The sequence below is a fragment of the Lycorma delicatula genome, chromosome 1 (genome assembly GCF_047948215.1).
Source record: "Lycorma delicatula isolate Av1 chromosome 1, ASM4794821v1, whole genome shotgun sequence".
Taxonomy (NCBI): Eukaryota; Metazoa; Arthropoda; class Insecta; order Hemiptera; family Fulgoridae; genus Lycorma; species Lycorma delicatula.
Genome location: NC_134455.1, coordinates 126,673,549 through 126,687,525, shown reverse-complemented (window position 1 = coordinate 126,687,525; position 13,977 = coordinate 126,673,549). Strand labels below are relative to the sequence as shown.

At 31.7% G+C, this 13,977-nt stretch overlaps 1 protein-coding gene across 1 annotated transcript in view; it reads left to right on the top strand.

The window, feature by feature from the left end:
* Erk7 (Extracellularly regulated kinase 7) overlaps window positions 1–13,977 on the top strand; it is a 47,909-nt gene that overhangs the window by 18,514 nt on the left and 15,418 nt on the right. The window contains exons 5-6 of the mRNA XM_075354727.1: window positions 4,582–4,721; window positions 7,649–7,841. Of these exons, the coding sequence (XP_075210842.1) occupies window positions 4,582–4,721; window positions 7,649–7,841 (333 nt within the window). The remainder of the gene's footprint in view (window positions 1–4,581; window positions 4,722–7,648; window positions 7,842–13,977) is intronic.

Here is a 13,977-nt window from a genome sequence, read left to right as displayed (position 1 = left end):
GGTAAAAGTGTGTTTGAACACTTTTCGTTCCCTTAACATACCAGAGACCACTGTTCGTACCGTACTAAGTATGCACAGGATATTGAACGAAGAGGTAAGACTACGATAAGGCACTCTTAAGTTAAATTGACGCGTAAAAGAAGTGAAGTTGTTGAGACAATGGAAAGGTGATTAGCGACCTGGATAGAACCACCTTATAAACACACGCCTATTTTTAGTTTGGAAATTATACTGGAGAAGCTTTTCAGTTTATAGTCGGATATATGTAAAGCATTGGAAGGAGAAATTCACAACGAAAAAGACTTCGCTGCTTCCAAGAGCTGGTTTCACAGATTTCAAAAGCATTATGGTTTTAAAAATGTCAAAACTCTCAGAGAAGCTGTAGCGCTTACGTTAAAGCCGGTGAAACTTATCCTGTGGAATTTAAAAAATTAATCATCGAAGGCGAGTACAGCCCTAAACAAGTTTTTAACGTCGATGAAACCCGTTTATACCGGAAAAGAATGCCGTCAAAAACGTATACATCGAAAAAAGAAAAAAGCGACGCCAGGTTTTAAACTCAAAAGATCGCGTGACTGTTCTTGTAGGCGGAAATTCATACTTTGACAAAAAAATTAAGCCTTTAATTGTTTACAGGAGCGAAAATTCTAGAGCATTAAAAAAAGCGTGGATTACAAAAGAAATTTTTCCTGATTGGTTTAATGATTATTTTGTACCTGAAATAAAAAAACTATTGTGAGGAAGAGAAATTTTAATTTAAGGTCCTGCTTGTTATGAATAATGATGCTTCAGCCAATATCACTGATAAAGATTAGTGCAACCATGTAAAAATGTATTATTGCCACCTCGTACAACGGCGATAATGCAACTTATGGACCAAGGCGTAATAAGGGTAATGAAAGATAATTACTTACGCTAACACATTCCAAAAACTAATTAATGAAACAGCCACAGAAAATGAAAATAACGTGGAATAGTTTTGGAAAGAGTTCAATACGTCCTTCATTGCGTTGAACTGATAAAGCTTGGAAGGATATTTACGTTAAGCTAATGAACAGCTCTTGGGAGAGATTACATCCAGATGTTGTTACAGACATTGAGGAAATAAACACGCATTACAAAATGAAATTGCAAATCTAGCAAAGGATGCGGGATTTAGTGAAATAAATGAAAATGATATTGGGGAGCTGCTTGAATCGTATGCAGTACTGCTAAAAAACCTAGATTTAATCGATATGGAGCTGTGTGATTCAGATGGAGTGACGTCATCGAGGAAATTTATCCAGTCACTTCTAAAGAAACTGACCTCGTTGTGAGGAAAATTGACGAAGCTTTGGAATTTTTTTGTAACTGTATCCAGATAAAGACTGTTCCTGTAAAGGCCAAGTGAATGGCGTAATAGCGTGTTACCTTGCTGTGCTTAAGGACAAAGAAATAGAAGAAATAACAGGAAAGAAGAAAAAGGTAAGTTATTTTGTGTTAAATTTTGATGGAACTGTGCGCCAATCTTATGATGACTGATGGTTAATCAGTCATCATAAGACTGATAAAGTCATATGATGACTTTATCAGTCTGTAATTTGATATTACAGACTGTAGTAATGTGACTGTAGTATCAGTCTGTAGTATAATTATACTACAGTATTTAATTATACTGTAGTATAATTAAATTAGGATCATATGCCTTGTAATATGCAAAAAGGGTCAATGTTTTAAGATTTACTTTGTTATTTTAAGAAGTGTATACTAAGTAATTTTGTTCACTTGATACACAGTACTTGATGTACAGTATAAATTAGTTATTAAAAATTTAGACATCTGTATAAGGCTCTTTTCCGTATCCGTATACTGTACTACCATAATTAAATATCTCGCAGTCTTCGTCGAGGCACTTAGCCTAAAAAATGTTAGTCCTCGTTTAAAGTTTAAGTAGTAATTTTGCGGAACCAATTATCCTCGGACAATGAGGACCCTCTGTAGATTAAAGTAAATGTATTTGTCAATATTTTGCTTTCTTAATGAATTTATTCCATACAGTATCATATTACTAATGTTCAGTGGCGGCTCGTTGCTAAAATTAGTGGGGGTGCTGCTCCAGAAAACTTTTATTTTAAAATTGCATAAAAGAAAACAAACATGTATAAAAAGAATTCAGAAAGTTGATAAATCCTAAAAGAACAAAATCAAGCATATTTTACTGTAACCTAAATTGTTACAGTTCAAGCTTGATCTATTCATTTAAATATGAAATCCATTTTTATTGTTTTAATTTGCGCGAAAGATCAATAAAAGAATTGAAAAAATGAATCAAAACTGGAAGCAGAATAGTAATCTAATTCTACACTTATCACATTCAAAAATATTGTATACGGTTTGATGTGTAGCTTAAGGATTTTATATATTGTACAAGTATAAAGAAAGAATTAAAGAAAAAAGGACTCATTATATTAAATGTTGTCGATAATATCAAATGGAAATGGTGTTGCAGTTCCACAGTGTGCCTATACGCGAGCCGCCACTGCTAATGTTCAAGTTGGAGGTATTTTTTAATAGTATTTTACTGAAAAATAACTCCAAGGTAAATAAAAAGTTGTTTAAAAACAATACCAATATAAAAATAAATACACAAATAAAATTCACAGCAAAAACAAAAAAAATTAAAAAATCCTAAAATCTGTTAAATAATGTTGTAAATAGTCTTTATTCATGACAACATTATAAACAGAGGAAAATAATGAAATAAAGCAAAATTAATAAAATAAAGAGAATCAACAAATTTAACCATACTTTTTAAAAATAGTCTTTCTTGTGAAAAACGTTTTACTAATAAAAAATCTTAGAAAAAGAAAGTTCTATAAAATGTTTAAATAAACACTCGTAGAAAGTGATAAAATGGAAAATAATATACAAACATAAAAATAAAACACAGTGCAAGATGACCACTACTTTATAGCAAGAAATTTGAAATATATGAATGAAATCTTAAAATAATTTATTAAGAAACTGGTGATTTTCCAGTCAGCATAAAACTTAAGTTTTCTCCTGGCAATAAAATTTAATAATCAATAAAATTTACCAGAGATGGTTTCTTTTCTTGCTATTTAAAGTTTGATTGGTTCCAATCTCCAATATTGCCACCAAAGAGTTTTTTTTATCACTTGCACCACTATTATGCCTAGGAAGACATTAAAAAATTTACTTAAAAAATATGCAATAAATAAAAAAATACATTTTTCGATTTTTAGTAATTGGGGAATTTTGAGGTAAATTAAAAAAAAAAAAGTTAAGATAAGCATGCATGTACCGAGCTTAATGTAAGGTGGGGTTATGTTGGCAAAATTTTGAGAAAATTGAACCCTCCAAAACCCCCGACCCAAAATTTTACCAATTTCCCTATACACAAAAGTGTCTGTACAAAATTTCATCAAAATCCATTTATTCAATCAAAGGTCATTAAGGTTCAAATGCACCAGCATATGTACATAACAGTACCCTACTTGTTTTTGTATTTTGGAGAAACATGAAATGTTGAGAAATGCAAAAACCCATACCCCATTTTTTGACTGATTACCATACTTTCCTTCTTGTAGTATAGTTCTAGAGCTATAATGACAGGAAAGCAAAAAGTAAAAGTTTGAAACAGATACTATATCTAAAAAATACATAACTTTACCATTTAAACTTAGGATTGGAAACTGTCCCATCCTGATTATAAAAATAAAAAATAAATTTTATGTCTATAGGATAAAAATGTTAATGGAAGTGCTATTTTTAACAGGTTGAGGTGTGCAAGCCCTTAAGGATTCTGAAGTCTATTAACTCCCTGAATGCTCAAAATCATACACAAAAAATTAGAAATCAATTGGCCGAAACAGTCAAAAGGTAGAAAAAACTTTCTAAAATGGATATAGATACTTTTAAAGCTTTCCTTTCAAAAAGTTTAAATTGTATTTCTGAAAATATTATAATATTATAAAATCATACAATAAGCAACACTTTTAGTATGTCCAACCCCCTTTGTAGTAGTATCCCCTATAAAACCCTCATCCAATTTTTTTATTAATAATTTTTTACAATCTATCAGTGTAATGTACAAGTTTCAGTGGTCGTGATTGAAGGATGTTTTCACATGTAAACATAAATCAAGGCCAACACACACATCTATACACACGCATGTTTACAAAATTATGTAACATAGATTTTAGTTGTTTGCAGTAAGCTTAAAAACAATAAGAAAAATCTGATGATCTTTTTTATTAATATGAGTAGTTCTTTAAATTTTTTACATATTATTTACAGCCAAGAAAAATCAGTCACAAAAATTACACATTTTTTGTAATAAATTTATAGTAATGTTAGGAGGAGCATTAGATTTTAAAATAAAATGATAAACTAAAATTTAACATTCAGTGTGATAATTTAAGCCAGTTAAATTTACTAAAGTATGGTGTAAAATGTCCATTGCACTTCAGGCAAACATAAACAAATGTAAAACAGTACTTAAAAATAAGTAATATACCTATAGTAATAAATATCTAAGAATGACACTCATACAAATCACATTCTTCTTTTCTTTTGTAGGTACACAAAAGGTATTGACATGTGGAGTGTTGGTTGCATATTGGCAGAAATGTTACTAGGAAAACCTTTATTTCCTGGTTCATCAACTGTTAACCAAGTTGAAAAGATCATGTCGACTATTACCCCTCCTTCAGCAACTGGTATTTATTTACTTTGTCCTTCAAATGATATTAGGCCGTTATTATTGCCTAACTATTGAAAATAATATCAAAGAAATAAATATTACAATAAGTAACTCTAATAGAGTGGTGTGATTGTCTAACATATCTAACAATTGATTAAGCAAATAATTGAATAATTAAAATCTCTACAACACAGTTGTAGAGATCTTAATTAGTTGACTCAGTTTTAACAGTCTACTCCTTGAAATGTTCAAGATTGTTTTCATATTGGCCAACTCTAGAATTAATTTTTGTGACTTCACAGATTCTTCACAAGTATAATGAGTATATCTAGATTATATTGAGTGGTGTGAAGAGATAATTGTGGAAGAGGCCCAAAAGAATAGTTATTATTGCAAGATGTATCATTAATCTGCAATATGAAACAAATTGCAGAAGTTTCATATAAAATTGGATTTACATTTAATAACAGTCTTTCAAATGAATTAATAAAATGAAGAGTTTGAATTCGATATTATGAATCCTTTATAAATGTTTAAAAGATTGTGAAACGTAAATAAATGATATAAATTCAGGAAGTGAGAAGTTAAAATTGGCAATAATTTCCGAGAGAATAAGTATGAAAATGCTTTGTTTATAATCAGTCCGCCTTTTCTGGTTTTTAAAAAATTCATATCCTCAAATAATGATTGAAATGTTCTATTAAGATTAATTTAATTCCCAACAAAATAAATAAATCTATTGCTTTTACACTTACAAAATCCTGAAACTTCAGCAAACTCAATATTTTATTCATTACCCGTGTGTGTTGGTTGTTAAATTAAACTTTACAGGTAATCTTAGGTACTTTGTATACTGAAAAAGTGTATACTTATTTAGTCACACAGATTTTATGTTCAATTTTTATTTACTTCAGAACGAAAAATTTTGTTTTTTAATAAATGAATTTTAAATAAAAACTGCTAAATGCATCTTTACTATATGCTCTACTGTACAATATCTTACTAACACTTGACAGAAATCCCTTATTTATCTCTAATTGTATCTTCAAAAGAAAAGAAAACAAAATATTTTTTAATCAGTTCATAATCTTTAGCTATAAGTTATTAAAAATTACATCTGTATGTTTGTCAGTATTAATCATACTTGCATAATATAAGCCTTATAGAATTTATTTTTCTTACTATATGAAAAAATAGCTGCTTACTGTGTACCTATTAACATTAGAAATGTGCTAGTGAATTGCCTTAAAGTCTGTTTTTAATTTTAATTGCTGACTTTTAGACATAACTTAATGTTCTGTATTTAAATATGTATTTTCCTTGAAGACCATAATGTTTTTTAATCTATTTTCTTCATCTTATCTTCACTAGGTTTGATTATTTACTATAAAATTATATGAAACATTTTCCTACAGCAAGTTAGTAAGTGTATTAATGTATTTTAATAATTTAAAAGTTTGGTAAAAAATAACACGTTCTCTTTGTCAATTTGAAGTATCTAAAGTTTTAAATATCCAGCATTAATAATATTGATAAACCAAAGGATAAAATTGATTAATTTTTTTCTTTAATTTGTGTATACTAAGACCAATCAACTATAAAATGTGTTTGGTTCCTTTTTTGATATTAATTACATAAGCAGGAATATGGAAGAAATTTTTTTAATAAAAATGTCCATACCCATAAATGTCACCATTTTTTTAAAAATCAGTAAACTAATCTCAGAGCCAGTCTTGACAACTAATAGCTTACAGACTTTTCTATTTTTATTTTAGGTTTCCAACATAACTAGCTTAACAAAATGAGTGTCTGTATTGTCTGAATACATTGCCAGTACAATCCCAAACTGTCGTCATATACTGAGAATGACCATTGTCATCAATTGGTCATTTGATGACCATTTTGAGTCCAGAGCACTCTCCAAGTGCTTTGTAATGGTTGTCAAATTTGAATATTTCCATCTGATTGTGGATACTTTCGTGTGCTTGTAAAACCACATATATATATATATATATATTCAACATCTACTTTATAAAAAATTGACAAAATAAAGGAAGCATATTCATTCATGTACCCAAGACTAAAATGAAAATTAACAGACTGCAACTCAGTTTGATGATTTGCAACAATTCTATGAATATCTTCTGCCAGCTTGACTGGGGTCTAATGTGCAATTTATTAAAAATGTTCCAGCATGAATATGTAACGCAGTTATAAGCCAATAAATTCATGTTAAATGATTTGCAGACATAATCAGGGCAAACTGGGTTATGTAAACAGTTAATAGGTATCAATTATGTATTTGATATATTTCTTACTTTCAATATTCATCAGAATTTTTTTTTGATCTCAACAAATCATTCACAGAATAAGTGATCTCTTTATAATGATGAAATTTCTAAATATAAATCATAAAGAAATGTTTACATTAAGAAAATTGGATTTTATATTTACATATGCTGTAAAACATAAAAATGTTAAGAAAATTTAGTTATACTGTTTGGTTTATCTGTTTTAGCTCTTTTAATGCAATCTGTTTTTCCCATGAAAACAGCAGGAAATTTTAAGAGATTAATTTAAATTATTTGATATAACTTAACTTATAACTTTAACTTAACTAAGTTAACTTAACTTTATATCTTGGTTTGTCATACAAACCACTGTTGTAGGGTTCATAGTTAATCTAATTCTGTCATGTATTATTGTAAAAGAAGAAAATTCAATACTTGCAAAGTTGCATAGAGGTTTGTATATATGCTAAACAGTTTTAAATTGTTATATATTATTACCTCTTTTGGAAGTTTTTACATTTTTATGAATCCTGAAATATATGCACTTCATCAACTGTGGATTATTAATTGAAATTTGGTCCTTCATTAATATAATATTTTATTTAAACAGTTTAAAGTTTATTATAATATTTATATTCATCTGTTACTGTAGATGTAGATTCAGTATGTACTGGGTATGGCAGCAATCTGCTGCAGCGTACACCTCCTGGACCTCATACTCCATTAGAATCTGTACTGGCTGATGCTGCACCAGACAGTGTTGATTTAGTATCTCGTTTACTAGTATTTAATCCACACAAAAGATTAACTGCTGCTGAAGCTTTGGAACAACCTTATGTAGCCAAGTAAGTCTTCTTTATATTTGTCTACTTACTCAAAACTTAATTTACTTTTACTTTAAACTACTTATACTATTAACCACTACTTACTTTAAACTATTTACTTTTACTTTTAAACTATTAATTTGCCAAGGTGACATATGCATATCTTCATTTGTAGCCATCAATCAATGTATTGGCAATTCATGAAAATCCTTAACTTTTGATAAAGAAAGAGTAAAATCAGCGCTGGAATCAGATACATGATTTAGATGGATGTGATCTAGTATGGCATGATTTACATTATAGATGAAAGATCACTAATGCTGACAAGGTATAAGAAATAAGTGTTTCTAAAATGAAGTAACACTTAGAATGGGGATGCATTATTTAGGCTTAAGTAATTTTTTTTGTTATCTGTCTGATGCCAATGCTGTACACATTAGCTGCATATAGTGATTAAATAACCTTGTTATGCATTATTACATTACATTATCCATTCATCCATGTCCTGTTATCAGAGTTTTAAGTGTTATAACTGTTTATTGAAAATACTTATTTCACATATTAATCTTTCAGACATCTGAAAGAAGTTTAAAACTTACCAGTCACCAATAAGTCTCAGCAATATCATGTCTGAAATTCTGTGTCAAATAAAAGTGACAAAGTCAACAATCACAGTTAACTTGTCAGTTCTTATATGGTTAACTGTTGTGACTTGTTTACGTGGAAAATCTCTTAGAAAGTTATGCAGATATATTGTCATCAATTACTGCTTTCAGAATTAAAAGAAAAGTAACTACGTGCTTACCACAGTGTTTTTGTTAATGAGTTCAAAGAACCAAATCATTCTAAAGCTTTTGCAGTATTTTTATTTTATTTTTTTATTGATGAAAATTGGATTGAAGCTAGATCATGTGAATTTTAGAGACCAAACTCTTTTATGAAGATAAACTGTTATCATTACTGTTATCTGTCAGTTTTATGTGAGCAAACTGTGTAAGTGGTGAAAATCTTACACTTTAATGAATAATCATTACATATACTTAAAATTAATGTTTTTGTATAAATCTCCGTGCAATATGTAATGAGTTCTTTGTTTTTTGGTAATGATATAGTAAAGTTTATTGCAATTTAATACATCAGTTTACTGTATTGATAGAGAAAAATTAACCAACAAGAATGTTGGTTTCAGCAAGACAGTACAGCCATTTGACAAGAAATTTTTTGTTATTACTTGATCTCAAAAGATTAGACCAGTCAGATCTGCAGGGCCAACATCCCATGCTTTATCTCTTGGAGTTATTTTAGAAAGGTCTGGTTTTTTAGGACAGTCCTTATATGCTTAATAAAGTAAAAAAATGAAATTGAAAGTGAGATGTGAAGCATTAATGAAAAAGCATTAAAAGAGTCTGCAAATGTAAAGGATGCGAAAGAATTTGCATAAGTTTTGAGATTTAGAAAAATGTTAAAAGTGTGATTGGTTCTAACACCTCCAGAAGATAATTATGTAGCCAAATCAGTATTGGTAGAATCAGTATAAAAATGAACGATAACAATTGTAAACAAAACAAATCCAAGCATTTTTGGCTTTTACTCTACAATTAGAAGAATATGAAAAATTATTTAAAATAAGTTGTCATTTTTAATTAATTTTTAGCCTCTTATATTTTCAAAATAAAAATGTGTAAAAAAAATTATGTACATGAAACCCTTATTATTGTAAGAGTTTTACAAAATTATTATTAAATAATTTTTTTTAATTAAAATGTAAGTAAATTTAATTAATAGTACATTTTTTCAAGAATATATAATTATATTATTTATTTTTAATATCCAATATTTTTTAAACATGTTTAAATATTAGTGTAATAAAACTTTCTGCATAATGAAACATTATGTTGAACATATAATGAAACATCTTTTGACTCTCTGATTATAGTGAGTGTATGCATTCTCTTGGTGGAATATGTTCTATTCCAGGCTACGCTCAAAACTAGTTTGCTAGTCTATTAGAATGGCTAAATCATCTGAGTGAAGTTTTTTCCAAACTGAAATTTTTTAATGTAACACTGTTTAATGTATTTACTGTAGAAGAACATTATTAAAGGTAAATAGATGTTGATTAATTTAAGCATCACTAGGTCATATCAAACATCACATGGATTATTTGATGTTCCTGAAATGTAAATGACTTCAATGACTTTACTTATGACAGTTATTGTGTTCTGAACTATTTCTCAACAATATTTATGCCAGTTACTCTTTTTTATGTCAGTTATTCAACAACTGCTAGTTACTCATTTTATGTATGGATTATTACACCCCGACGGGGAGTCTTACTCTTTAAAACTACGGGGGTTGGCATCTCCACAGCCCTAGCCTATGTAGTTTTCTTTCCTTACTACACATCGAGTTGCTGAACCTTTTACACCACGTACATACATCACACCACAAACACTACACAAATTACAACATGCATTCCCCCTACATAGCAACACACATCATCTTACACAGACTCTTCTTACACTTACTCTTGGTGGTGTTGCGACACCTTACGAAATGCAACTGTAACCCAAGGTGGAAACTATTGTGCCAATGGGTAGACGGCTCTACATAGAGTCTCAAACGATGCTCTCTGTGCACCTGGGAAAAACCACTTGTATGTAGCTCTAGCTCCAATATGTGTGCGCCCCTCTGGAGTGCGCCAGTACTTGTAGGAACTGTACATTAGTCCCAATTAATAATCGTTTGGTAGTTGTTGGTCCATTGACAAAAACCATCAAAAAATCCTGGAGTTTGAAAAGAATGTTATCAGTTGAAGATGTACTGAGCAATAAGGAAACGAGTGATGTAACAGAGAGCGCCTAGTTATTTAATATCTGTTTCCTTGTAGTTAAGTATAAGCAAGAAGGTAAATCATTGGTGAAGGTTTCTTCTTTCCTAATAAACAAGTGTGTTGTAGCAGCTTTGTGGCTCTCTATTAGTCTATTAAAAAACTTGGTGACCTGTTAATCAAGGTAAATAATGACAAACAGAGTTGGAATCTCTTAGCAATTAGGGAAGGACAAAGTAATAGTGGAATCACATAACACACTAATTACCAACAAGGAGAGATTTTTTGACATGACTTGGCTTATATTGAACTATCAGAGATCTCAGAAGAGCTCTCACTGCAGTCTGTCACTTCTGTGCAGTAGATCATGAAGAAGGAGAACGGTTGTGATGTACCACCATCCTTGGATTAGAAAACTTCTAATCATCTGTTCCTGATGATATAAAAGATGGATGGACCTTTCTGTCCATGTGCAACTATGTATACTAAATTTGAGACACTGCTTCCAGTGTCAGGGTTTTGGTCACACCAAAATTGATTGCAGAAAGAAACAAATTTGTACGTGTTGCAGCTATACATGACATGTACTGAGGGAAAAAATATATAAATTGGTAAAGTCACACTCTGTAAGGTCTCAAGAATATCCCACTTATAAAGAAGAAAAAGCCATTTTGAAAATTTTACTGAGCAGAAAGTGTCCTTCCCTTTGGCATGTCGAGAATGCAGAAAATCACTCAGCATGAGAAATCCTGTACATCTTGGTATTAGTTTTGTACAGGCTGGCTCAAATAATTTTCAAAAAGAGAAGTATGCATTGTGTGAATAACTAAACAAATTGGTAGAAGCTTTGTCAAAATGTGTAAAGTTGCTCACAGCTGATATTACAGCATTAAGTAATGTCCAGAAGGTGACTTATGCTAGAAAAACCGATGGTGGTTTATCTAAATCCACTTCAGTTGTTACATCATCTCTTATAAATTTCCTGTTGCACCAATTACACAGCAAAAAATGCAATATCCCTGTGAGATATCCCTGTGCAATATCCCTCTCAGACTGCCAAGTCCCCTTCACCATCTCCAGTTTCTAAGAGGATATGGTGGTGGATGGAGTGCTCGAAGAAGTGGAGCAACTGTTAAAGGTCATACAATCCAAAAATAAAAAATTGGTTGGTATTTGATAAGTAATCTGCGTGCAGAGTTTTTATATATAGCTGAAAAAGTTATTTCTTACGACTACGAATATTATTCAGTAGATTTTTTGCAGTCTCCACTCTCATCGTGAGGATATTAAATTCCTTATATAGCAAGAAAATCCTTTAATACTGTGTCTGCAGAAAAGTTACCTCCATCCACAGGATGATGTATCCTTTTGTGTTTGTCTGCAAACGATGCGACCATCAAACTAAGGGTAGAGGGTGTGAAGGTGTGGAGGTTTTCCTAAAGAAAATCATATTAGCAGCATGTATTTCGCTACTGACAAACATGCCTGCAGCCTCAGAGAAGATACTGGAGCCATTTAAAATGAATATCTGCAACCTACATCTTTCACCAAATACTGGTATGTGAGGATGATGTGTCTAGTCTGTTTTCACAAATTCATTTACTTGCTTAGTAATCTGTGATTTCAGCTCCCATCACCCTTTATGGTGCTCGTCAGCATTTTCTGCCTGAGGGATCGACTGAGGTAGAACTTAGATCTTTGCTTTTTTAACGGTGGGTTGTACACATTTGTCATCTTCATCAGGTACATTTTTGTCCATTGATTTATTGTTTCATTCAGCATTCATACTTCCACGTCTTGCCAGGCGCATTTCCAAAAACATTCTTGGAAGCAAATCACAAACTGGTTATCTCAGTCGGTAATAGTGATTTGTCTCAGAATCAGTTACACAGAAGGATGGTTGGAAAAGCAGACTGGATCGGGTACAACGACTCTTTTAGCCAGTATGAAGAATGGCAGGCGTGTGCACTAAGGGATCGGCGCAGAATTTTACGTAATTGCAATCGAAGACCCACGACAAAATTGACTTGCGCCTTCCAGAATGCGAGAGCTGTATGATGTCGTCGAGTGTTTCGGTGTAATAAACGGAAGTCATGGATGAATTATAGATATACTATTATTTGGACAACACCATCATTGGTTGCGTGAAGAAAAGTTAGGGCCATATGTGGATCATGACAGTCTCCAAAACCGATTGGACTGGAAAACTACACCTTCTCGTAAAGACGCCAATTGAAGTGGCGAACACGACTGGCAATACGTTTGTCAGTTTCACTTACATCATATTTTCCAGAGTTCATCAGGTGTAAGTTGCATGTAGAAAGTAAGTCTTTTATTGTCGGAGATTCGCAGTATCAGTTAAGGTGTATGCCATGAATAATTCTTGTAATACATCCCCTGGGAATGATATCGCTCAGTATGTTGTCAGATCTCCCAGACCCTCACTACGATATCTTTTGTGTATCTATGATTGAATATTCTCTGACCAGATGTTTCCAGATTTTTGGTCAGAAGCACTGGTGATTCCCATACTAAAAACTGGTAAAGAAAAATCATTCCCCTCAAGTTCACTGTTTTCGCTTTACCGTATCCTTTGCAAGGTGATGGAACGAATGGTAAACCGTCGTCTAGTGTGGTACCTTGAGAGAAATGCTCTAATTGTCTCCGAACAATGCAGTTTCTGCCAAGGTATATCGTCTATCGATCATACATTTACCCTGGAAGCTGTTATTCAAAATGCCTTTTTACTTCGCTAACGCCTGGTTGCGGTATTTTTCGATTTTCAGAAGGCGTACGAGACGGCTTGGAGGACAGGTTGTTATTTAGAATAAACATCCAGTTTATTCTAAATAAACTGCATGAACGGGGTATAGAAGGAAATCTTGCATTTATTAGGGGGTTTCCTCAATCGGTCTGTTAGAGTTGGAGCAACGATACCCGAAGGTTTTACACTAGAAAACTGAATACCACAGGATTGTGTCCTAAGTGTTACTTTATTTGCCGTAGCCATAAATACTCTGGAGAGAACATGTTCACCTTCAACTGGTTTTACATAATGAACCAGTAGAATTATGCATACGTGTTAATTTTTAAGAATGTGGTTTGACCCGACGACTGATGTGGATGACATATTTAAAAGGAGCTGAAGGTAAAAATGTTTAAAAATACTAAGGCATGATGAGAGTTTTATCTAATACTGGGGAGCTGATAGAGTGTGCATCTTGTGTTTCTACTGAGCTCTGATCCGTTCCCGCTTAGACTACGGGTGCGTGGCTTATTCATCCGCTCGGTCCACCATTCTTAGAATGGTTGATTCAGTCCATCATA